This window comes from Heloderma suspectum, chromosome 1 (genome assembly GCF_057233095.1).
Source record: "Heloderma suspectum isolate Gila_16-S chromosome 1, 16-S_ref, whole genome shotgun sequence".
Classification (NCBI taxonomy): Eukaryota; Metazoa; Chordata; class Lepidosauria; order Squamata; family Helodermatidae; genus Heloderma; species Heloderma suspectum.
The window spans coordinates 333,205,335-333,232,233 of NC_139458.1; the positions used below are offsets into that span (position 1 = coordinate 333,205,335).

At 45.0% G+C, this 26,899-nt stretch overlaps 1 protein-coding gene across 1 annotated transcript; it reads right to left on the reverse strand.

The window, feature by feature from the left end:
* Positions 1-77: 77 nt before the first annotated feature.
* MTCL3 (MTCL family member 3) lies at positions 78-26,412 on the reverse strand. Its single transcript, XM_084831618.1, has 6 exons — positions 25,353-26,412; positions 23,813-24,037; positions 21,197-21,355; positions 12,775-12,846; positions 6,184-7,359; positions 78-188 (listed from the first exon to the last, which is right to left on the reverse strand). Exons 1-6 carry the CDS (start codon positions 26,337-26,339, stop codon positions 78-80), a joined length of 2,730 nt encoding a protein of 909 aa, XP_084687744.1. The 5' UTR covers positions 26,340-26,412.
* Positions 26,413-26,899: the final 487 nt, after the last annotated feature.

Genomic DNA, 26,899 nt, shown 5'->3' on the forward strand with positions numbered 1-26,899 from the left:
TCTTATCTTGGGAGGATGGACAAAATAAAACAAACTGAAAATAATGCTACAATGAATGGTAAAATGATGAAAAAGGTCTACAGCACAAAGAACAGTGTGAAAAGGAAGACAAGTTTAAATATTGTTGTGTAAGAAAGGGATGAAAATAATACAAGGATGAGAATAAGTAAAATGATAGGCTGGAACATCTGGGAAAGTAAATACAAAGACAAGATAATGCTATATTAATGAAACAACAAACTTAACATTTTAAGACGAAAAGCATCAACATTTGCGGCCTAGCCTTGCAAAGATTCTGTATGTCAGGCCATGATTGGTATTAGTGGATCAGGTTCTCAAAAGAACTAATGTCACTACTGCTTTTGTCTTAGAAATAAACACTCATTAATGTACAAGTTCACTTTGAAGCAAGCTGTATGTGCTTGGGTGTAAACTAACTAAAAAATGTAAAGATGAAAAAGCTATCATGCTTTTTTGATTTTGCCAGCTCATGCAATTTAATTTCACTCTTCAGTTTTATTCATTTCATCGCAGTAGCGAAATAGCATTATATTTGCAATATCTATGATTTACTGATGGAAGAAATGTTAAAAGTCTCTTTATCTATAGTAATAAAAAAGGATGCCAGTGTCTGTCTATCAGCACCATAGTTCCAAGACTGTGACACCTAAAAACCTGAAATATGGCATGCATACTAAGGCGACCGTAAGGATATGCACACTAGGGTTATTTGGGTTTTACAATGCATTAATTAATTTTAATTAATGTAAATGTATCTATGTGTTTGAAGTCTGCAATACCATCTTCGGTTACAATGTGGCAGACTTCCCTAACTAGAGCATAGCTTTGCAGTCAATAAAGTTTGAAGCTGGGAGGGTATTTGAAGGGACAGAATTATAGGGCTGCCCCCCCCCCGCTGTGGGGCAAGCCCCTCTGAGGGGAATGAAGTGGGCAGACCCCTCCCTCAGGGGGCTATAGGGTGCACCATGGCAGGGGCCATGCCTAGGGGTGCCAGCGGGTGTGGCTTCACTCAGATGGGTTGGAGATGTCCAACTCTGACAGCTGGATAACTTTGCTTGAAGGCTTTGGTGTGTCAAACTAAGGCCTAGTCCAGCTGGTGCAAAGCTGGGTCTATTTGCTGTCCATTCGCTGGTTAAGCATATAACTGTGGGCTGACTTAGAACAATTGCCAGCTGGAAACGCTGCTGATTTGGTGGCGGACTGGCCTTGAATTTGCAGCCTTTCACGGTGCATATGATGTAACATGTGAACTTAGGTATATATGAATACATCTGTGCTTGCTACACACAATTATCATTATCCTTCTTCAGTTAGTATGGGGGAAAGCCTATGGAAATGGGGCATACATGCATTTGCCTCACCTCACAAGTTATATCATAAGCACACTTAGGCCCACTGCTCCACCACACATAATGGCTTTACAGCTGGTAACTCCATGAACAGGCTGTAATTTTAAATTCTTTAGCCTCATGTGGAAACAATGCCTGCATTCGGACTATGCTTTATTATTAAAAATCAGATTTAAAAAATTAAATTGGATTTTTTTAAAAAGCCATAATAAATAAAATACTAAATTTCTCTCTAACTTACAAAATAAGATAGTTTCAATTAAATGTCATCATAAACATGCTAAACCTACACTTACAGTCTCAGAAAAATGAAGTTACCTACCAATCAAACATGGGCATTAACTTCAGTTTTTCATCTCATGAAAATGGCTCTGTCCAGCCTAACTAACAGCTCTTGCTTCTTGAAAGTTCTGGGCTTTCAGGATTGTTGTTCTGTGCTTATGTGGCAGTGTTAGGCCAAGCAAGTCAGAGGAGTCAGTTAAGAGAGAAAGACAATATAGCAGTGTGGATAAAAATCGATGCTTAAAAAAAAAAATCCAAAACATTGCATTAAAAAAATTTACATTGGATTTTTTCAGCTCAGTGACTATCAAATCTTGCTTTGACCTATAAGTCATGAAAATTTCGTTTTTGTTTGCTACTTTGTTTTTTGTGAGTCAAGACAGAGTGAAGCAGAAAGGAGCAACACTGGAAAGAAAAAAGAGAAGACAAAATTGTCTGGTCTGCATCTTCCTGTATTCTTATAGTAAGGCTGCAATCCTATACCCACTTACCTGGGAACAAGCCCCATTGAACTCAGTGGAACTTATTTATGAGGAGACATGTATAGGGTAGTGCTGTTAACCAAAAACTGTCATGGGAAGGACCCTATATACCAGAATATTTTAAAGACATCCCTCTATAGGTAAAAAGGAAAGCATACAAAATACAGACAAAGAGATGCAAAGCCTGATTATAAGAACGACGCAGTGTAAATAATACTCTATTTAGTTGTAAAGTAACATGCCTTTAGTGGTCAGATTTGCACCATTGTTCAGGAAATATTTATTTATTTATTTTCATTTCTATACCGCCCAATAGCCAAAGCTCTCTGGGCAGTTCACAAAAATTAAAACCAAACAGCACACAATAAAACAATTTAAAATATATAGAACATTAAAACCACAAATATATGAAAAGGTTTCAATGGGAAACATTATTTAAATCAGTGTTTTAAATCAACTTCTTTTTCTTGCTGATTTAAATCGCCTTGATTTAAATCAATGCACCCTGCTTTATTATGAAGACATGAGCCCAGCCTCCACTGGGGCATGGCTATGAGACTGAAGCTTTGGCTTCTATTTTCAATTAACTAGAATTTAGTGTGTTGTCCAAACTGTAAACCGTTGTTAATCCTAACTATGGTTTGTTGAAATAAGCTAGCTTCATAACCCATGATTTGAAGTTGGCTTGTTTCAAACAAACCAGAGTTAAGATTAACTACAGTTTGTCAGGTTCAGATGACGTGAGCTGTGGTTAATCAAAACTGGAAACAAAACTTTCCAAACCTGTCTTGGTGGCCACGGAGGTGGACAGCACAGGAGGGAGTGTGGGAGTACAAGTCTCACACAGATTTGTTCCCATGACAATAAGCCATGGTCTATCATGATGTCTGTTCACAGACAATATGTTATAGAGACATTAAAATGGGTCATTAAAATAGAATACTATCTCTGCATTCCAATGAACCCTAAGTGCCATAGAAGGCTGCATTTATGCTTCAGAACAGAGATGCAGAGCTGGGATTCAGAAGCTAGTGCACAGGCTTTTGCAAGGGACCTTCATGCAATTCCGGCTATTTCCAGGATGTGGGTGTCTCTCTCCACCCATCCACATTAGACTTGGCACATCCAGTAACCCTGATCCATGTGCAGAAACCTTTTTCAGGATGTACACTGTACCTTCTGGACTGAAGCATCTAATCACTGTTCAGAATATATCAAATGCACCATGGTGGTTCCAATGCTTACAAAGATCTGTGAGTGGCCTTTTGTCTCTTTCCACAGCCAAGAATAGGAAGGTCCACAGCAGCTTATATTCACAGCAGTAAATTGCTTCAAAAATGACCTTGTAAATATCATTTCAATGATCTCATTTTTAAAATAAAAAACCTTATAAAGCAGGATAGTCCACTGGTACCCTCCAGATGTTTGGGACTACAACTCCCATCAACCCTAGTCAGCATGGTCAATGGTCAGGGGTTATGGGAACTGAAGTCCAATGCATCTTGAGAGCACTGGAATGTCTACCCCGTTAAAAAGCAAAACTATGCTTATAGACATATCAGATTGGTAGAAGGCCAGTCGTTCACTTGGTGTTGTTCATCAAGTATCTGAGATGCCTCTTGGAATTACTCCTTCAGATACAATGCATGTGAGAAAGTTACAAAAGAGCAGACCAAAAGTCTATCCAATCTAACTTGTTGAAACCCCACAAAGGCCTAAAGGCAACAGTCCTCTTTTGCAATGTGTCCCCAGCATCTGCTACTCAGAGATACACTGCCTCTGAATGTGGAGGTTCCATTTAGTGATCTTAACAGATAGCCAGTGATAACCCTATCTCCCTAAATGTGTCTAATCCTTTTAAAGAGCCATCACCATGCCTTGTGGAAGAAAATTCAATGAGATAATTATGTGATGTGTGGAAAAACTGCTGCCTTGAGACTTTTTTGAAGTGCCTGTCTATCAATTTTGTGGAATTACCCCATGTTCTAGCAGGAGAGGGACAAATGTAGGCTGTCCATATCATTTGCAATAGGAAACCCCATCAGCTATGGCTACAGCCCTGAATAGGGTTAGTTCACAAGTATGTCTACCAGCAAGTTGCAAGTGGGCAGAATGATGTCATAGCTGCCCTAGAAAATACTGATTCACCATTCAGAACCCATCTGCCATACACCTCCATGGCATGCGGTGCTGTGTAATCTAACCACTTCTTTTTATCCAAAGTTAGAATTATCCAAACAGTTTGGCTGCCCAGACCACTACATCAGTTGTATCTAGGAGGCTGCACTTCGGGTATTTCTCTGCAAGCCATCATTTCCTTCATGTTACTTGCTTGATTCTATTATGCATAGGGATGGTGGAGAATTTCTCCCCGAATCTTCAGGGGGCCAAGCGCCAACGCATTCGGCCCCCCGAAATCAGCAGTGAAATTCTCCGCCCCCCCGGCCCCCCCCGGGATGGGACTTACCTTTGGCGAATGTCCCTCCCGGCGGTGGGTCCCGGCAGCGGTTCATCGGCCTTTCGTCAGGGGCAGGGGTGGGGGCGGCAGCCGGTCTTCTGACCGGCTGCCGCCGCCACCATTACAAAATGTAAAAAAACCCAAAACCCCGGGATAGGCTACGTAATGATTAACGTAGCCTATCATGGCTAGATTTCCAAAGTCAGCTGTGACAGGCTACGTAAATCGTTACGTAGCCTATCACGGGTGACTTTGGAAAAAAAAAAAACGCGTACGCAAATGGCGGCGGCCTATGGGCGCCGCCATTTGCGTTCCTTATTTGGTCCCGGTAGTCTACGTAAAGATTTAAATCTTTACGTAGACTACCGGGACCAAATAAGGAACGCAAATGGCGGCGCCCATAGGACGCCGCCATTTGCGTACGCGCTTTTTTTTTTTTTCCAAAGTCACCCGTGATAGGCTACGTAACGATTAACGTAGCCTATCACGGCTGACTTTTGAAATCTAGCCGTGATATGCTACGTTAATCGTTACGTAGCCTATCACGGGTTTGTTTTTTGTTTTTACACTTTGTTTCGCGGCCGGGGAGACAGGGCGCTTCTCCCCGGCCTGAATTTCAGCCGGGCGAGGCGGGAAGCCTCCCCCCCAGCCTGAATTTCGGCCGGGCGAGGCAGGACGGCTCCCCCCCCCTCACCTGAACTTCGGGGGGAGAAGCGAAGCGCCTCCCCCCCACCACGAAGCACCCCTGCGAAAATGTAAGTGACTTTCGTACATCCCTATGCAGGGCTCTCTCTGAACCGCTAGCAGACGACGACTATTTTAACAGGGGCCATATTTTGATTTTGGTAAGAGCTGAAGGAGCAGCAGCAGTGGCTCTGCCCACTGATTCAGGCCCCAGGATGAACTGCAATGCAACCTTTGGCTGACCCCTCTCCTTATTATGCACCTCTGCCACTTATTATTCCTATGCTAAACACTGTGCACACGATTTTGTGGGTTTTGCTTAGCAGGTTTTGAATTGTCGTTTTCTTCAGAACGGGGTTTTGTTTTGTTGCCCATGTAGCCCTCTGTGCCACACCCCTCACGATGGGACTACCTCTTCCTTGCAGCCAGCTGCTGCTGCTGCCTCTCCTAGCCACCACTGCCTACACGCTTGTCAATGCCAGGTTGAAAGCTGGCAGACAAACCAGCAAGCAAGCAGACAGTACCAGCAGTTCCGCCTCCTTGCTGACATTGTTTAACCCCTCTGGACCAGAGGGAAAGGGCAGGCAAGGAAGCCAGTGGCAAAGGTGAAGAAGAGGAGCAGAAGCAGCGTCCAGGGGGCCTTGGCAATGGGCCCACTGCAGAGGTGTAGGCCTCAGCGGGTGCCCAACCATGCTAACCTCTGGGGCTAGCCCTGTGTAGGCCTAAGAACCCAATATTAGGAGTAGATTGCCAACTATGATCTGGGAGATTTAACATTTTAAGCCACAGAAATGTAAATGATGCACCCTTCCTATGCTATAAGCTTTTTCAGAAAATGTAGATTGAATATCCATACCACATGGACTGAAAACCTTTTACCTAAAGGGCTTATGAAGTAAAAATCTACCTGACTCACTGACAAAGGTTCATCTGTACTTCGATCATCCGAAGACTTTGGAACTTCTAATCTGTCGATAAAGGCCTGGAGCTCTTTCCTAAACGCCTTCATCTGGGCATTTATCCGATACAGAAGTTCGTGCTCCCGTATCCGGCTGCCATCATCTTCATCCTCCATGAGTCCAAACAGGTCCCCATTTGCCACAAAGATCCTCGCCTCTGTTATGATGGTGCTTGTGTCCGAAATCAGGCGGTCTATCGTCTTGCCCAGGCGTTCCGCTTCGCAGCGGATGTCCTTCATTTGCTGCCGGTCTGTGAAGCTTTTCTGCCATCCTGCTGGTGGCGGATAGAAGGATCTAGTGGGGGTCAAGCAACGGATGTTGCGGACCTCCTCTGAGTCACTCTCCCCACCAATAGGCCCTTCTCTTTTGCGGTGTGGGGGACGAGAATCATCATCACTTTCTTTCTTCCCTGCGTCACTTTCAGCATCGCTGTCTCTGGGACTGCCTCGGATCCCAAGATGAGAGGCCAGGTCATAGCGCTGCATGTTGGACATCAAGATTTTGTTCTCGTACTGAAGTTGCATGACTTTACCACTGAGTTCATTGATCTGCAAGCGGGCAGCTTTGAGTTCTTCCTGAAGTGCTTCCATCTTAGCGCTATCATGGTGCCTTGAGCTGTCATGAGCTCCAGTCTTATATTTATATTTGTTCAACTCTGCTGTGATGCGCTTGTTTTGTTCTTCAACATCAGCCAAGTTCCTCCTCAGCAGTTCAGTCTCATCCTCAACTAGCTGCAGATGCTGTCGTAACTCAGACAGAGATTCATTCTGCTCCCCCATCATGGAGTTGGCTGTCCCTGAGAAATCATCTCCTCTTAAGTCATCAAGTTCTGCTTTCAGCCCTCTGTTTTCAACTTCCAGTTCAACTATTTTCCTTCCCAGAATATTGGCTTCTTCCTCTACTAACCTGAGTCGAAGCTTGAGTTCTGATTCTCTTGTGGTAGGTGGGCCTCCAGCTTCCCCTTTGGGTAAGGGACTGTCTAGATCACCATAAAATGACCGATACTTCTGCAGCTCATGTTCAAATCTGTCCTTTTCCTTGTCTACCTTGGCCAACTTCTTCCTCATCAGGGCAGCCTCCTCCTTCACAAACTGCAGCTGGCATTTCAGATCTTCACTGTCCTCCTTATAAAGGGAAAGAATATTCAATTACTGCTTTACACATAAGAAGGATACCACTTGACCATTCAACAAAAGAAAAAAATAAAGTGTAGAATATTGGCCTCAATGAACTCAATGGGAGTTTTCCCATTAATTTCAATGGAGATGAGGTTCCATTTGATCCATATTTCAATTATCAAACATCTGTGCAGTACTGTAAAAGCAAAAGCTACTAAATCTACAGGAAATTCAGGATCAGGTACATTATAAACATTACTGTGTTCCCTGAATTATGATACCCCAAAGTGTACTCAACAGCATTTAATAACATTCAAGAAGTGAAAACAAACAAAAACAAACAAGACCTGGTGCTAATTTCTTCTATGATGCACATACTTGTATTAATACCAACCCATGGTTTATTTAACATATGGATTTGTAGAATTTTGGGTTGTCGTGATGTGCAAACCCAGCCATTTGGGATACAGGGAGGAAAAATGTGAAGGAGGAAGGAAACAATCCAGGGACTGAGAAAACAAACTATGGTTTGTTTGACTGTCTGCCAGACAAACCCTGGGTAGCTCAACAAACGATGGGTTAACCATGGCTTAAATAAACCATGAGTTAGTGCTCTGTGTGAACCAGGACATTATGTTTTAAGTGTAGGAGTTCATCAAAATAAATGTAATATGTGAAATGGCCCTGAGTTTGGCTATTAGGAATATTTGGGATTTTGATCCCTGGCATTATCAAGAAAAAAGAAATCAATGTAATAGAAACATGGTTTATAATATCTTTTCAAGATAATATGGTAATGGCAGTAGTGATCAAGGATATTCCAGGCATTAAATTTTAGGAGTACAGATGCTAGGAACTCCTCTATAACTAACAGATTAGAACATAAGAACAAAAGAAGAGCCATGCTGGATCAGGCCAAGGGTCCATCTAGTCCAGCATTCTCTTCACACAGTGGCCAACCAGCTGTTGACCAGGAACCCACAAACAGGGCATGAGCGCAACAGCACCTTCTCACCCATGTTCCCAGCAACTGGTGTACATAGGCTCACTGCCTCTGGTACTGGAGGTAGCACATAGTCATCAGGACTAGTAGCCAGTGATAGACTTCTCCTCCAGGAATTTGTCCAACCAACCTTTAAAGCCATCCAAATTGGTGGCCATCACTATATCCTGTGGTAGCGAATTCCATAGTTTTAACTATGCGCTGTGTGAAGAACTACTTCCTTTTATCTGTGATGCATCTCCCACCAATCAGATTCATAGGATGAACTCGGGTTCTAGTATTTTGAGAAAGGGAGAAAAACATCTCCCTAACCACATTCTCTGCACCATCCATAATTTATAGACCTCAATCATGTCTCCCTTTACCCTCCTTTTTTCCAACAATCCCAGCTGTTGTAACTTTCTCTCATAGGGGAGATGCTCCAGCCCTCTGATCATTTTATTTGCCCTTTTCTGCACTTTTTCCAGCTCTACAATTATCCTTTTTTAGGTATGGTGACCAGAACTGTACACAGTGTGTACAGTTCCAAGTGTGGTTGCATCACAGATTTGTATACAGGCAGTATGATATTGGCAGTTTTATTCTCAGTTCCTTTTCTAATTATGCCTAACATGGTGTTTGCCTTTTTTACAGCAGGTTGACATCTTCACTGAGCTGTCCACCACAACCCCAAGATCTCTTTCCTAGTCAGTCACCGCTAGCTCAGATCCCATCAGGCTATACTTGAAATTGGGATTTTTTGCCCCAGTGTGCTTTACTTTACACTTGCTTACACTGAACTGCATTTGCCATTTAGATGCCCATTCTCTCAGTTTGGAGAGACCCTTTTGGAGCTCTTCACAATCCCTTTTTGTTTTAACCGCCCTAAATAATTTGGTGTCATCCACCAACTTGGCCACTTCACTGCTCACGCCTAATTCCAGATCATGTATGAACAGGTGGAAAAGCATTGGTCCTAATACAGATCCCTGTGGGACCCCACTATTTACTTCCCTCCATTGGGAGAATTTACCATTTATTCCTACTCTCTGCTTTCTATTCTTTAACCAGTTACTAATTGATAAGAGGAATTCCCCTCTTATTCCATGACTGCTAAGTTTGCTTAGGAGTCTTTGGTGAGGGACTTTGTCAAAAGCATTTTGGAAGTCCAAATAAACAGCGTCTACTGGATCACCCCCGTCTACATGTTGATTGACACCCTCAAATAACTCTAAAAGGTTAGTGAGACAGGACTTACCTTTGCGGAAGCTGTATTGAGTCTTTTTCAGCAGGGCTTGTCCTATATGCTTATTAATTTTATCTTTAATAATGCCTTCAACCAATTTACCTGGAACAGACGTTAAGCTAACCAGCCTGTAATTTCCCAGATCCCCCCTGGATCCCTTTTTGAAAATTAGTGTTACATTGGCCATCTTCCAGTCCCCTGGTATAGAGGCTGATCTTAGGGACATATTGTATATTTTGGTTAGAAGATCAGCAATTTGAGTTCTTTGAGAACTCTAGGATGGATACCATCTGGGCCCGGTGATTTATTTGCTTTCAATGTATCAGTAAGGTTAAGAATTTTGTCACCACCATTTGCCTCAGTTCCTCAGACTCCCTTCCTGAAAACAACAGTTCGGGCACAGGTATGTGTCCTATATCTTCTGCAGTGAAGACAGATGAAAAGAATTCATTCAGCTTCTCTGCAATCTGCTTGTCCTCCTTCAGTACTCCTTTAACTCAGTTGTCATCCAATGGTCCAACTGCCTCCCTAGCTGGTTTTCTGTTTCTGATATATTTAAAGAATTCTTTATTGTTGGCCTTGATGTTGTTAGTGATATGCTCTTCAAAATGCTATTTTGCATCTCTTCTTGTCTGCTTGCATCACCTATTATGCAAGCTTGTGCTCTCTTTTGTTTTCCTCATTTGGGCAAGACTTCCATTTTCTGAAGGAAGCTCTCTTTTCTCTAACAGCAACCTTAACACTGCTTGTTAACCATGCCGGCAACCTCTTGGACTTGGTGCTACCTTTCCTAACTGTGGTATACATTTTAGCTGGGCTTCTATTATTGTGGTTTTGAGTAATCTCCAAGCATTCTGAAGGGATTTAATTAGGGGTGTACGGACCCCACCTACCTGGGTCCACTGGGGGGGGCTGTGGGGGGGGAGGCGATCCGGTCCTCCCCCCTGGGATCCTCCCTGGCCAGCTCCACTCCATGTCAAGCCCGCGGAGCCGCCAGCCAGGGCCAGCCACTGCCGGACTTCCAGCTGCGGCTGGTCTACGGACGCAAATGGCGTCCGGCATAGTGGACGCCATTTGCGTGCCTCCCTTTGGCCGTGATAGGCTACGTAAAGACTTACGTAGCCTATCATGGCCAAAGGGAGGCACGCAAATGGCGTAGCGGACACCATTTGCGTCCCTCCTTTTTGCCGTGATAGGCTATGTAAATCTTTACGTAGCCTATCACTGTCAGGGTGGAAACTGAACCAATAGAGCCCCAGAGCAGTTCTGACTGGGAGAGGAGCTCGCTCATCTCTCACAAGCACAGCAGCTGGCAGAGATTCCTCCTGCCAGCATTCCTGAGATAGGTAGTGACCCTGGCAGTGCGAGAGCGCTGGAGGGGGGCTTGCTGGATGCTCAGTGCAGACGCAGGGAGCGATGACAGATGGAGGGCGCAGAAAGGAGGCGTAGCGCTCGTTTGGCGCACAAACAATGGTTGTGTCCCGAGGAACCAAGGGAAAGAGGGAGGATCTCTCCCTAGCCCATAAGTTCAGGGTCTTCCCGTGATTCTCCTTCAAACGGGGACCAACTGCCTTACCTGGAGCTTAGGCTACTCTGCTATCTTTCCCCAGTGCTGTTCCTTGCTTTGGCGCTAGCGATTAGTATTCTGAAAGAGTCATAAAGTAATAAAGGAATAAAGTCTCGGAAATAATTCCTTGTCGTCTGTGTCCTGAGTTGGCTATTGGTGGGGACTGCAAGAGGCAGCTAGGGCGCTCCTGACAATCACAGCCAAAAGGAGGCACGCAAATGGCGTCCGCCATGCCATTTGCGTGCATCCCTTGGCCGTGATAGGCTACGTAAAGATTTACGTAGCCCATCATGGCAAAAAGGGAAGGACGCAAATGGCGTCCACTATGCTGGATGCCATTTTGCATCTGCACGGGGCAGCGGACGGACCCGGCTGGTGCTGGAGCTGGCGGTGCCAGCCTGCCAGGTAGGATCCGGCCGGGTCGGACTTCACGGGGTGGCATGGTCCGTTCCACCACAGAGTCCGGGGGGGGGGGCGGATTCTAAGAATCCAGCCTCATTGGAGTCCGTGGCGGAATCCTCCGCCATCCCTAGATTTAATCCTCTTGACTCTGCCTTTTAACGTCCTTTTCACCAGTTCCCTCATTTTAGAGAACTTTCCTCTTTTGAAGTCTAATGTGACTGTGTTGGACTCCCTGGGCAATTTTCCACTTAAATATGTATTAAATCTGATAGCAGTGTGATCACTATTTCCAAGTGGTTCAACAACATTTACATCTCATACTTGGTCCTGGGCGACACCATTTAGGATTAAATCCAAGGTCGCCTCCCCTGTGGTCGGTTCCATCACCAACTGTTCTAAGGCACAATCGTTTAGGGCATTGAGAAATTTAACCTCTTTGTCATGACTGGAACATGCATTTATCCAATCAATGTGGGAGTAACTGAAGTTGAATTATTATAACATTTCCTTGTTTGGAGACTTCCCTAATTTCGTTTTCCATCTCAAGGTCACTCTGCACATTCTGGTCTGGGGGATGATAGCATGTTCCTAGCACTAAATTAGTTTTGGAGTCTGGTATTGTCACCCCTAATGTTTCTGTGGAAGAGCCTACCCCTTTTAGGTATTCTAGTCTTCTCAACACTATGCCCTCTGTGATGTACAGGGCAACATCTCCCCCAGTACACCCTTCCCTGTCCTTCCTATAGAGTTTATATCCAGAGATGACCGTATCCCACTGGCTCTCTCCGCTCCACCAGGTTTCCGTAATGCCCACTATATCCAGGTTTTTCTTTAAAATCAAGCACTCCAATTCTCCCATTTTGGCTCAGAGGCTTCTAGCATTTGCATAAAAACACCTATTGACTGATAGCTACAGAGGATAAAATATTTTAAAATCCTATATATTTTTAGATATACTGTTAAAGTTATTAAATAATTTAAATAGATATATTTATAATACTAAATATATAATATTAAATAGATATACTATTAGATATACTGATAAATTATTTAAAGCATTTAAGAATTTGGGCTAGTAAATGAATCCTACAAAAGCAGCCACAGTTTTGCCACCACTGACTGAGGAAAGGCTTGCAGTCATGGACTTTTGTATTCCATTCCAACAATAGCCAGAAGGTTTACTGGATTCTACCATGGGACAGACGGAAATCTATTTGAACTCACCTCAGTGGGTGTCTGCTGTGTCTTTTTTTCTGATTTCTGCAAGTCTTTGCTTCCTCTTCTTTTCATGGACAACTATAAAAGAAAGGTCAGATGTAATAAATATTTTACTACAGGGTTGTGGTAACTGCAAATCCAGCATGACCAGTGGTCAGGGGTTAATGGGAGTTATAGTCCAACAATATCTGGGTTCAATAGTTCCCAAGGTTGGGAACTACTGAAATAGACCATGTTACAACCATCTAGAGTGAAAGTTATAAGAGCAAGAATGATGGTTGCCAGATCTGAATCTGAAAGTAAAGGATATAACTGAATTCGTACAAAGCACTAACAAAGCACTGAGTTAGTACAAAGCATTTAATGTCATTTAGATTTTTTTTTTCAGACTTGGAAGGGTAGCTATATTTTATAGGACAGCATTAATTAATTTTGACGTTAATGTTGAAGCATTGTAACCATCCCAGCCACAACTGCCCCAATAATATGACGTAGGAACAGCAATTCCATAAGTGGACAAAAAGCAAACTGTTTGATTCATTTGTTCTATTTTTCTGCAATGGGCTAATTTGATAGAAAAGTCAAAACATTTTCATGTATTAGTTTGAAGTAGTTATAGGCCACTCTTCAGCCAAAAACCTCGTAACAGGCTAAACCAGGAGTTTCCAAATTTGGGGGGCCCATGGGCACATTTAGCATTTTGAAAATTGTGCCTTGGGCTGCTGTAGGGGGATGGAAGGCCAATCATAAGCATTTTGGGAATGTCTCCCCCATTTGTGTATGTGCGCACATGGATGTGCACACTGTGTGTGTGCTACTCTGGCTTCTCTCTATCTCTCTTTCTCTCTGGCTCCTCTTTCTTTCCTCCCTCCCTCCGGTCCTGGTGCCCACCCCCTTTGGCTTCTCTTTTCATTCTTTCCCACTTTCTTTCTCTCTCCCTCTCTCCCCATCCCCATGCAAGTGAATGGAGCAATTTCTCCATTAATTTGCGTGGGCGAAGAAAAAGCCCCCCTGCCAAAAATTGGTGGGGTGTGTGAATGTCACCCCCCACCAAGGACCCTGTTGCATGCCCCCCTCCAGCCATTTTTCGGCAGGGGCATTTTTCCATCCCTATTAAAGCTAATGGACGAATCACTCCATTGGCTTTCATAGGAATGGAAAAAGCCCCCCTGCCAAAAATTGGTTAGGGGCATGAAAGTCAAGTCACCTTCCACTGAGGACCCTATTGCTCCAAGAGACATTGGTGGGGGATGAGCTTCACCCCTGCTCCAGCCTCCAGCCATTTTTGGCAAGGAGGACTTTTTCTCCCATATGCGAGTAAATGAAGGAATTGCTCCATTCACTTGCAGAGTGGGAAAATAGCTTGGAGGGCACCTCAGCCTGGCCTTTGGGCACCATGCTGGAGACCCCTGGGCTAAACAATAAAACAGTAACACAACACTTAAAAAGCAATAATCATAAAGATTACAAGTCACAGCAGAGCAGAAAATAAAATGTCAGGATAAAACCACTGTATGATCACAAACACATGAAAAGGCCTTGGCAACTAAAAAGATTTTTTACCATTTGCCGCAAAGACAACAAGAAAGTATGAGAGAACTGGAAAGCATCCATAATAGATCCAAAAAGGGAGGACTAGTCTCAAGATGCTGAAAAAAACAGTTTAATTCTTTAAGAAGTCCACCATGTTCCAGCCCAATATATTAGTAATGGCTTTCCTCAGGGGAATTCTTAAAAACGCCTTCAGAGTACTCTGTCAGGACTGTCTCATACATTTGAAGATAGTGAGTTCCCTGAAGACCTTTTTAAGAATTCTCCTGAGGAAGGCCATTACTATTACATTGTGCCAAAATGCACTGGGCTTCTTAAAGAACAAAACTATTTTTCAGGATCTTGAGATTAGTTCTCTCTTCTTGGATCAAAAAGAGTGCCAGGCAAACCTGTCTGGAGAGGGAATTCTGAAGATGAGGAGCCATTAGGGATGCCAGAGAATTTCGCCACGAATCTTGGGGAGGCCGAATGCCAGCGCATTCGGCCCCCCGAAATCGGTGGCGAAACAGTCTGCCCCCCCGCCCCCCCGGGACGGGACTTACCTTGGGCGAATGTTCCTAGCGGCGGCGGCGGCGGCTCCGGCGGCCAGTCTTCCGACCAGCTGCCGCTCCCGCCATTTCCAGTAAAAAAAAACAAAAAACAAAAAAAGTGATAGGCTACGTAAAGATTTACCTAGCCTATCACGGCTAGATTTTTAAAAAATACCGTGATAGGCTACGTAAATCTTTACGTAGCCTATCACAGCTGAGTAAAAAAAACAAAAAAACCCTGCGCGTACGCAAATGGCGGCGCCCATGGGTGCCGCCATTTGCATACATGCGGTTTTTTGTTTTACTCAGCCGTGATAGGCTACGTAAACATTTACGTAGCCTATCACGGCTGACTGCAGGGATGCAAACAGACCCAGCCAGCCAGGATTCGGGGGGGGGAGGGACGGAGCGCTTCCCCCCCAGCCAGAATTTCGGGGGGACGGAGCGCCTCCCCCTCACCTCGAATCACATTTCGTTAAAAGGTAAGTGACTTTCGTACATCCATAGGAGCCATAATAGAAAAGTCCCATCTTTTGTTGCCATTCAGAGGGTGACAAAACCCAGAACAAGGCCTCTGAGGCTGTTCTTATCACCTAGGCGGTTCATCCAGGAATAGCTTTCCCGACAACTATCCCAGTCCTATGCTGTTTATGGATGTAGAAGTCAAGACAAGCACTTTGCATTGTGTCAGAAAATGGACCAAGGGCCAGTGCAGCCATTTTAAGAACTGTGTTCCAAATGCCTGGTCCACAAAGGATGCCCCATGCTAAACTTGGCTAGCATCAAGTCAATTTGTAAGAAATTTACTTGTCAATTTCACACAGGCAGATAGGGATGTAGGAATCCCTTACCTCGTTCCGTGTGGGGTCATTCGCGGTGGGGGGGAGGCGCTCTGTTCCTCCCCCTGAAATTCTCCCTGGCCGGCTCTGCTCTGCAGCAACTCCATGGAGCCGCCGGCCAGGGCCACCCGCAGCAGGACATCTGGCCGCTAGGCTGCGCAGGGACGCAAATGGCGGCCCCCATAGCTACTGCCATTTGCATCCCTGTCTTTTGCCGTGATAGACTATGTATATATTTACGTAGCCTATAACGGCAAAAGACAGGGATGCAAATGGCGGCCGCTACACCATTTGCGCCCCTGTCTTTTGCCGTGATAGGCTACATAAATATATACGTAGCCTATCACGGCAAAAGACAGGGACGCATATGGCAGCGGCTACGGTGGCCAACATTTGCATTCCTGCCTATTCCCATGATAGGCTACGTATATATTTACGTAGCCTATCACGGCCTCTGCAGGGACGCAAATGGCGTCCCTGCATTAGCTGTGATAGGCTACGTAAATACTTACACAGCCTATCATGGCCATTTGATGGAATGCAAATGGCGGCCGCATCTGCGGCCGCCATTTGCGGAGCACTGGACAGCCGACACAAGGTAGGCTCCGTTCCGGCCCATTTTACGGGGTGGTGGCGGGGGGTTGCTTCGTTCTGCCACAGATTCCAGGGGGCCGAATTCACTGGAATTCTGCCTCCCTGGGATCCGTGGAGGAATTCTCTGACATCCCTACAGGCAAATACACCCAGAGCACAACAAGCCTTAGGATTTTAGCTGGTCTGGCAGTCTCTATTGAAATTGACGTTATATTGTTATTTTAGCTCCTTAGCAAGACCCTTCTTCATAGCCTGGTGTTCCCTGTTGTGCACTACATCAAACTTCACAAAAATAAGGGGGAACAGTAGCATGGCTTGGTGCTTGAGAAAGAGGAATTTGTAGTGGAGAAGCAGCAAGAGGAGGGTGTACATAACCCTTTCCCCTTCCACTGCTTTACCCATACCTGGAACCTCGCAAGTAAAATATATGCGAGGAACCTGAGAGGGAGAAGCAGCTTGGGGGTGGAGAAGCAGTCAGCAAGGAAGAGGTTAAATGTCCCACTATCCATTCTCTGTTCCAATTCCTCCTGCCAACACTGCTTTTCTTAAAAAAACAAAACAGTCTGCTATACATGTAACATGTCACTGGCCCCTTAAACATGCAAGGAATATAATATACTGCTCAGTTATCCCATCTCCATTGAAGCCCTAGGATTTATTGGCAAGTGCTGTAGAAAATCCACAGTGCCAGGATCCATTTGCACATTCAAAGCCAACATGGATTTGTCAAGAACAAATCCTGCTAAACGAATACGATCTCATTTTTTGATCAGGTAACCTCATTTGTGGACTGTGGGAATGCTGTGGACATAATATACCTCAACTTCAGCAAAGCTTTCGACAAAGTGTCCCATGATATCCTGATGAACAAACTAGCTCAAAGTGGGCTAGTTGAAACAAGGATCCGATGGATCCACAGTTGGCTACAGAATCGGACTCAAAGAGTGCTTATCAATGGGATCATCTCAATCTGGGGGAGGTAACAAGCGGGGTACCGCAGGGCTCAGTCCTGGGCCCAGTGCTCTTCAACATTTTTATTAATGACCTGGAGGAGGAGGTGCAGGGAATGCTGATCAAATTTGCAGATGACACAAAATTGGGCGGGATAGCTAATAACTTGGAAGACAGAAACAAAATTCAAAGTGATCTTGATAGACTGGAGCACTGGGCAGAAAACAACAGAATGAAATTTAGTAGGGATAAAGGCCAAGTTCTGCACCTAGGAAAAAGAAACCAAATGCACAGTTATAAGATGGGGGATACGGGGCTCAACAACACTACAAGCGAGAAGGATCTTGGAATTGTTGTAGATCACAAGCTGAATATGAGCCAACAATGTGATGTGGCTGCAAAAAAGGCAAATGCTCTTTTGGGCTGCATTAATCAAAGCACAGCTTCCAATTCCCGGGAAGTACTAGTTCCCCTCTACTCAGCACTGGTTAGGCCTCATCTGGAGTACTGTGTCCAGTTCTGGGCAACACATTTTAAGAAGGATGCGGACAAACTGGAGAGGGTTCAGAGGAGGGCAACTAAGATGATCAGGGGACTGGAAACAAAGCCCTATGAAGAGAGACTGAAAGAACTGGGCATGTTTAGCTCTGAGAAGAGAAGACTGAGGAGAGATATGATAGCGCTCTTCAAGTACTTGAAAGGTTGTCACAGAGAGGAAGGCCAGGATCTCTTCTTGATCATCCCAGAGTGCAGGACACGGAATAATGGGCTCAAGTTACAGGAAGCCAGATTCCAGCTGAACATCCAGAAAAACTTCCTGACTGTTAGAGCAATACGACAATGGAACCAATTACCTAGGGGTGTGGTGGGCTCTCCCACACTGAGGCATTCAAGATGAGGCTGGACAACCATCTGTCAGGGATGCTCTGACTTGGATTCCTGCATTGAGCAGGGGGTTGGACTCGATGGCCTTGTAGGCCCCTTCCAACCCTACTATTCTATGATTCTATGATTGATCCCATCCCAGTTACCCCATCCTTCAGTGATTCCATGGGAACCACAATTTCTAACTACCGTTCTAATTATTAGTAGTAGTTGTACAAGCAGAAACAAAAGAGAAACTATTCATAATCTAGACGCAGTTATAAATCCAGTTCCAGATACATGGAATGCTACCTTTTATCCTGTATAAAAGAATATATCTTTGGACCCTGCTTGAAAAATTATCAATTTAACTATTGTAGTATGACATCACCTTGTATTTATCCTACTCCAAATTACAGAAGAAGAAAAGAATAATCTCAAAACAACTACTTAGGAGTTACACCACCCAGAAATTCCTTCCACTGCCCTGAAGTCCTATTCATTTACTTCTGAGTAATATGTTCAGGAGCAGAATGATTGATCAATGGTATCTTCCTTAAGCAAGCTGTGCCTGGTTTCCATTACCAATACATACTTTCGTTCACAAAATGGAGCATGTCTCCTGCATGGTCCCCAGAGGAGGGAGGGAATTTGATCCACCAGCGGTGTCCATTCTGCTGGCGGAAGGACACCATTAGATATAATCCATAATATGCTTACTTCTTCTCTGTCTCCATATTCCACTGCAGAAAACTGCATAATAGCTCCTCCTGCTATGAAAACACGGATCTATTCATTTATGCATTCTATTCTTTTTATTTGTACATCATTGAGCAGAAGAATAGTCTAGAAATAATCTAAGTAAATAAGTAAAATATTCCATGAAAAAGCACCCAAAAATGTTCTCTAAAACAGCTTGCAGAATTCCATAGTGAGCTTGCTCAAATAATAAACTAAATCCATAAATATGTCAAAAAAATTGAAGTCATTAGTCTATTCCCCTAAAACAACAAAGGAAAAGAAAAAGAAAAGCTGCACCACCAACGTATAACTGGAATTTCAAGTGTCTAGTAAGTACAGGTGAAGATTGTGTCTAGTTAAGGCTGCTTGGCAGATATGTTAATCATTGGCATTCCAGTGTCACATGTTCCTTGGGCAGCTGAACGTAGACAAGTTTGGTATTATACTAGATGCCAGAGGATAGCAGCCTAAGAGCTGAACAAGGTGATTTCATTTTCTTTCATTTCACTTACGGGGCAAATCATTCTGAATGTGGGTGTGTTAAAAAGGGTGATGTCTCTAGCACCAGTGTGGCAAGAAAGGAACCTTTTTATTTCCCGGATCACCTGCGACCACATGTCCCTACTTCTCAGAGCAAGATCTAAGAACAGCAGTGTAAGCATTCTTCTGAAGCCCAAAGTAAGACTCAATGCAAACACTCAGTGCACATTCTAATACAGACAGGATATTTATGTCTGGATTCCTAATGAAACATACCATGGTAAATACCTAGGAAGCTGCCTTATACTGAATCAAACTGTTGGTCCACCTAGATCAGTACTGTCTACACTGACTGGCACCAGCTCTCCAGGGTTTCGGACAAGGGACTTTCCGAACCCTAACTGAAATGGCCAGGGATGGAATCTAGAAAATTCTACATGCTACACATACGCTCTCCTACTGACCTCCAGCCTTTATTAATATGTTACTCATGTGCGTTGCTCCTCTTCCAACTGGTGCACTGCAAATATAACTCATTATCATCGACTTCACCATCATTAGTATTTTAGCTTGTACCTTTCAATGTATAAAGGCTTTTGCACATCTGCAGCACCCATGCATATTATATATACACATTCTGAAGGTTCTTTCCTCTGCTTTGCCACAGGAAAAGCAAATGAGGATTCAAGCCTTTTTCCCTTGTTTCAAGGGCACCTCTTGTATCAAAGTAAGACTTTGGTTTTAATTTTCAGAGTGTCTTGCAGTCCTGTATCCCAATTATGTATCATGTATCATGTATCCCAATGTAAGCTACCTATTCATATTGCTACCAAGAGAGGTGCACACAGATCTGTTGACTATTGAGCAGCTCTGTGCCAGGAAACCAAATATAAGGAGATGAACAGATAAGCAAAAAGAGCGCAACAATCTGAAAGTACAGTGGCATTATCAAAATCCAGCAACTGCGACTCAGTGGTTAAGTGCAATCAAGAGAAGACTGAGGTCTCTTAAATCAAGATTCTGAATACTGTGCATGCTTTTTATAGGCTTCTAAATGCATCAGAAGTCCATCCGTACAATAAAGATAGTAACTTTTTTTTTTACTCAAAGTATCCCTTTATGTTTTGACCATTTAGTTTGAAAAATCATGGGCATTCGACCTCTCTTATACATCACCAAATTGTAGATAAATGGCAATGACAAAGATGACAGAAGAAAAAAGCATGTATCTTGTAGAATATGAATCCCATACAGGACTTGTCAAAGCAAATAACAGGCACAACACAGCTAAAGAGATAGCTGTAAAAAAAGTGGGGGAAACATTAGTCTCTTTCCAGATGTAGTTATCTCCTAACCTAGACTTCCCCAACCTTCCAGATGTGTTAAACTACAACCACAAACTAGGTGATGCTGGGAGTTGTAGTCCAACACACCTGGTGGGCACCAGGTTGGGGAACGCTGCCCTAACCAAAATGCTAAGAACGAGACAAACAAAATATTCAGAGTTTTGTCACAACAGAAGCAAAACATGGAAATCAACAACCATCATGGGTTATGATCCAGAGCTGAAGAGGCATTCAAAGGCTGGATTTCAGGAATTTACAGAAGGAAAAAAGAAAACCCAGTCTGTGGTAGCGACTGTAGCCACTTCCTGGTTCAAACAGTGTCTTCTAGGAAATGTTTACAGTTTCCCATTTCTGTGTTTTCCTTCCCAATAGCCACATTTTAGAATACACATGGTTTCGTCTAGCATCTTGAATCTTTGAAATCCTCTTCAGTTAAGCACACTGATCGCTATTTCAACAATTACAACACTTCGAGTGGAATCAAAGCTGGTAATATCTCTCAGTTCCCCAAAAGTAAATCCTGAACACTAACCTCTTTCATCTTGTCAAATTCGTTCTGCAGTGCCTGCTTAGCAATTTCTACTTCTATCAGCTGCTGTCTTAGCTTCTCATTTTCATCTTCTGTGGTGGTGCGTTTTTCTTCCACATTTTCCAACTCATTGTGAAGTCTCACTGAAACATCTTTTGCAACCTAAATGGAACAGTATTTGAAACCTTCAGACAAAAAAACTATTATCATGGGAGACCTAACTATGTTCATGTAATCTTAGAAATCTAATTTCTGTTAGCAAAAATTGAACTAACGTTGGCATTTTAAAAAAGAGAATAGCATTCTCACTATTCACATCTTGAATCCAGTTCCATTAAAAGTTGAATGCATTGTTCTCTTCATTGATTTTAAAAGAATGGGAGCACGATTGTGGCTCAGTGCATCCATTCCAATTTACTCCTGATCATTTCCAGACAGTGTGAGTCTGAGCACTGGTGGTGCACACTGATTACATGCCGGAGATAGCACTTGTGCACGGAACTCCCGGTTAAAAGCCAGTTCTTGGTTTAGGGAGGGGCCGTCATTCAGTGGTAGAGCTTTGCATGCAGAAGGTCCCAGGTTCAATCCCTGACATCTCCAGGTAGGGCTGGAAAAACTCCTGCCTGAAACCCTGGAGGGCCGCTGCCAGTCAGTGTCGACAATACTGGGCTAGATGGGTCAATGGTCTGATACAGTATGAGGCAGCTTCCTATGTTCCATTAGAACACTGAACACAATACAACTCAAACTGGGCTTAAACCTACATTTGCTTTTTTTCAGTGGAAAACTCTCCTTGGTATTATAACCAGGACTGTATGCAATAACTAGTTGATTTATCAAGTAACACTTTCAGGCCGAGCATCAGGTACTGGCAGTGTTGGCCCTTTGCCAATGGCCAAAGTCCTTTGGAGGGCCCACCATCCCATCTTCTCACCTCATCTCCCTTTCCCTTACTGAGAGGCAGGCATGCACTAGCAGTAGCAGGAAAAGAGCCAGTATCCAGCAAGGACTGCTGCTGGCACTGGCTATTCCTTCACAGGGTCTCTCTGTTGAGGGCCCAGAAGCATTCTGGGGAAATTAAAATGGCGTGTGCAAGCAGTAGCATTTGCTGGCTACTAACATTTTTGCTGCTGCCAGTGTACACCTGGCTCAAAGGAAGTAGAGGGGAGGTGCCTCCTCTGCCCAGGAAGGATAAGTGATCTGAGATGAGTGGAGGAGAGGTGATACAGGTGGAACCACCTCTACCTGAGAAGGCGGTTTTGCTGCCTCTGCCCAGGAAAGGGAAGGGAGAGGAAACCAAGTGAGAAGGGCGCTGCCACCACCCAGGAAGAGGCCTTGCTACTTCTGCCAGTAGGAGCTTTGCTGTTGCCAGAGAAGAGGTATCTTCAACCACTATCCCAATCACCTGGATAGGAGGCTTTGCTGCTGCCACTGAGGACTCTACCAAATCTGGTGCTGGCCCTGAATACTCTAGCAGATTATTCATGGGTACCAATTGGCGATGGCAGATTTTCATTGGTAGGTCTGAATAACAAATAGCTAGGTAACTATTAACCATCTCCATGTAGACTTGGTATAACCATTGTTAAAAGTAAAAATTGTTGCATTGTTATAAAACTGGAAATCTGTATAAACCAATTATATCTCTTATTTGCACCCAGGCAGTTATCTATTAACACTCAGCTAACAATTCTAACATATTTTATTGTTAATTAAAAAAATTATTGTTAATTTTATTGTGCTGTTATATTTACAGCCTGATCAAATGCATTATTTTCTCAAAATAAGCCCCACATTCAATAGTGTTTACCCCCAAATAAGTGTGCATAAGATCGTGGTCTAATGTAGTTTTTCCCTAGTTCCAGCAACTCAAAAGGAAAGAGGATTGGCTTAAAGCAACCTAGAAACCTTTTACTTACTGGAAAGCAGCATCAGTGAGTGACTCACTTGCTCTTACAAGAAATGTAATTATTTATGAAGTGCTAATAATAGGATAAAGATTATTTAAGCGCATGATAGCAGTGTTGCTCTTAACACATATAACCATATGATATAGGCACAAAGTATGACAATGCAGATCTGATTTAAAGAAACTGCAACAAAATATATAGATGCAATATCATATAATGTTAATTGTTTTTCCTCCTAGATTCTGATTAGTTGGCCAGATTTGTACTATGTCTCCATATTAGAGCATTCAACAGAGTGTTATCTCCCTTTTTACATCTCTCAACTGGAAGAAAAAATTGGAATGTGGCCCAGAAAGATCAGCCACAAGGTTGGGCCTTTTTTGTCTTCTAGATACATTTGCTCATAAAAATGGCCGCCACGGAGTCTCAGATAGTTTTATAGAGTGGTCAGTGAAACAATTGTCAAGTCAGTACAGTGTGAAGTACCCGGGAACATGCTCTGCAGTGACTAGAAAGGGTTAAATAGCTGAATGAGAACTATCAAAAATTCGACTTTGAGAGTCAGGATCTCTTGTCTAGGTTGCCAAACAGGGCAAATAAGCCTCAACCCATTTCATTGAAAGATCAGGGCACACAGTGCTTTCGAAGCCTCATGGCTCTGCCCCTCCCCAGCCTCCCACCCATTTGCCAACTTCTGGCCCTGTGGTACCTTCAGGTCCTGCTCCAAGCTACGCAGAAGTTCTCCATCAATCTCCCCAGTCTGTGCATAGCGGAGCCGCTTGCGCTCTGCTTTTCGAAGACGATACTGAAGAATCCTGCAGTTTTTGCTGGCCCTCTCCAATTCATGCCGCATTTCCTGTAGCTGGCATGCATCCTCTTCAAAGAAGCTGTCTCTCATCTCATCCATCTCAGTCCTCAGCTCATCTATCTCATTCTGGCACCCATTCAGAGTGAAATGGGCAGATATGCATCATATGATATTAGTTCAAAGAAATACAGGAAAGGAAAAGGTCTTAAGGGACTTAAGGTCCCATTTTTAAACAGACATATCAACAACTATTTTATGCCTGCTCGCTGAATATCTCTCATGCGCCAATATGTATACCAGGGAGGTAATTCTAACATCATAAGTGGATAGTAGCTATCCAGTGAGGACAGCAAAGGGAAGTACATAGTTTCCCCATTGCTTGCATGCGTTGCATCGCTTGTAGAGCAGGATGGGCTGTAGTGCAGTGGCAGAGCACAGGCTTTGCATGCAGAAGGTCCCAGGCCCAATCCCCAACATCTCCAGGTTGGTCTGGGGAAATGTCTGCCTGAAGCCCTGGGGAGTCACTGCCAATCAGCACTGACAGTACTTGGGCTAGATGGACCAATGGTGTGACTCAGTATAAGGCAACTTTCTATATTCCTGTGTACAACTTACCAGGTGTACATGGGACATAATAGGTGTGTTGCGGTCTTCCCTTTCCCATCACCACATAGTCATAGTCAACTGGATGATGATATGCAAGTCCTGCATACTTTACTACTAACTGTAAAGTGTAGCTGTAATTTTAAACAGATCTGGAACACAGTCCCTTCCCTTGCAGAAAAACAAATTGTAGGGGGAAAGCATTATGATCTGAAAAGAATAATTGTTATGTTGTTCTATTAAGCAATCCCCACTGCTAGAATAAGACATGTAAAGAAGGTATGCAGATGCAGCAAAACAGAACAGCTTCATACACTGGGGTGGGGAGGCAGGACCTTGCATTCACATAGTATGTCAGTCCTGTATGTTCTGTAGTGTCTGAAGGGAAAATATATACATATGAGAGGCATGGATCAGGGAGCCATCACTGAGCCAGCCGTATAAAACTGTGTACATGCTTTTTCCACTTCAGAAGCAGTATCCATGGATAATCGTCATGTCCCAAACAGACCCAACTAGTTTACTCGGAGACCTTTTCCAGACAGTCCAATTTATCAGATGCACTCCCACATTTGAATATAACACGACAATTGAATTGGAGCCTCACCTCTAGAAAATACAAGGGAATATAATAGGACAAAAAACAGGCCAAAGGAGTTCCTTTTCTTAAACCAGGAAGATAGGGTAATGGATGTATCAATCAATTGCTTGGCCTCCTATGTGTGGGGTTCACCTTCCTCTACTTCCTCCTCAAAAGCAACCCCCCCTTCCCAATAACCCCTTTCTCTTGGCTAGGCCACACCTGCTGCATTGCTGCCCTCTCCCTCTTCCTGCTTACCTTGAGGGTCTCGTTCTCCTCCTGCAGTTTCTCCACCTCCTCCTGCAGCTCCTGCTGCTGCTGAGGGTTCAGGCTCGAGGTGCCTTCAGGGGCTCCGCTGTGGCCATTGCCCTCTTCAGTCCCAGGTGGTGCTGTTGGCAACAGGGTCAAGGAGGAAGAGGAAGCAGGCTGGGGCTGTTCAGCCATGGAGGCATCGCCACTGCCATCGCCCTGGTTGTTGCCTTTGCTTTGCATCTGAGCCGCTGCCAGCCCCTTCCTGAGATGGAACTGGATGAGTTCACTTTGCAAGCATCCTTCCTTCCAGTAGCCGCCACTGCCCACCGCCAGGGCCCGGCCTCTCCCTTGGCCACAAGATGGAGGAGCTGGGGCCGCCTCCCCTCCGCCCTTCTGCAGAGGCCTTCCTGCTTTACCCCGGTTGCAGCTCTTGGATGGCGGCTGAGAAAGGGCAAAGGCGCCCTCCCTTTCCGCGTCCCCTCCGGCCGGGCTCTGCTGCTCCCTGGCTCTGGCCGTAGGAAGCTCGGGGTCTTTGGGAGGCGCCTCTCGCCTGTCACTTGCAGCCGGCCCGGGATTCGGCGTAGGGCACCCTCCTGCCAGGAGCACGGGCGAGGCAGGCTGCGCTTCAGCACCATCCCCGGCCTGGACAGCTCCCAACGGCCCCGCGCTCTTTCCCGGCGCAGCCTGCGGGGCCGCCTTGTCTCCTCCCACTCCGCCTCCCTTCGCCCGGCTGGTTTTCTGCCCTGGCGGCGGCTGCTGCTGCGACTGCTGCTGCCGGGCGGAGTTGGCTTTGGAGGCAGCCGCGGCAGCCGCCGCTGTGGAACGGGGAGTGTTTGCCGCCGGGGAGGGCTGGCGGGCGGGGGAGTCCTTGGGCCTGCCCGGAGAGGATGCTCGCTGCTGCTGCTGCTGCTGCTTGTTTCGGCCGCTGCTCCCCTCCGGAAGCAGACGAGGAGAGGCGGTGGCAGGAGAGCCCCCGCTAGGTGGCTGGTTCATGGCGGATGCTATCTCCGGGGTGTCGGGGGAAGGTCTGATCCTGTCAGGGTCATCGCCGGCCCACCTCCCTTCTGAGCCGCTAAACGGGGCACAAAAAGAAGGCGCGTCAATGACCCGGCGGCGGCGGCAGCGCGCGCACCGCACAAAGCACGCCCGTTCGCCACAATGGGAACAATGTGCCTCCAGGAAAGGGGGCGGAGCGTGAAACTGCTCCACGCGGTTCGCTCGAAGCCCTAGACGGGGAAGCGTCGCTCCCTTATCCAAGGCACAGGCGTCCCTTGGGCGCTGGCTCGGACGTCCCTGCAGCCGACACATCGGCCGAAGCTGCCAAGGACTTTTCAGAAGGGAGCTTTTCTAATGCTGCTTTTATGAGTCCAAAAGCTCAAGCCATTTCACCCACGGTCCGTCCTCATATTGCCGATTCCTCAAACCACTTGCTCCTAAGAAAGCCGGGGTGGATCCGCACAATAGTTTTAAAACAGAACATCCAGCGCGCGCGCGCGCACCATATTCCACACGCCCATTACATCATTTTGCACTAGTTCTCCCACAAACCTAAG

Coding starts and splice junctions, on each gene's coding strand:
- MTCL3 (XM_084831618.1), bottom strand. CDS start 26,339: ATGAACCAGCCACCTAGCGGGGGCTCTCCTGCCACCGCCTCTCCTCGT. Junction 21,356..23,812: donor GCTTGGAGCAGGACCTGAAG/GTACCACAGGGC, acceptor TGTTCCATTTAG/GTTGCAAAAGATGTTTCAGT. Junction 189..6,183: donor AACCTTTGTCAGTGAGTCAG/GTAGATTTTTAC, acceptor TTACTTTCCCAG/ATGTTCCAGCCTATCATTTT.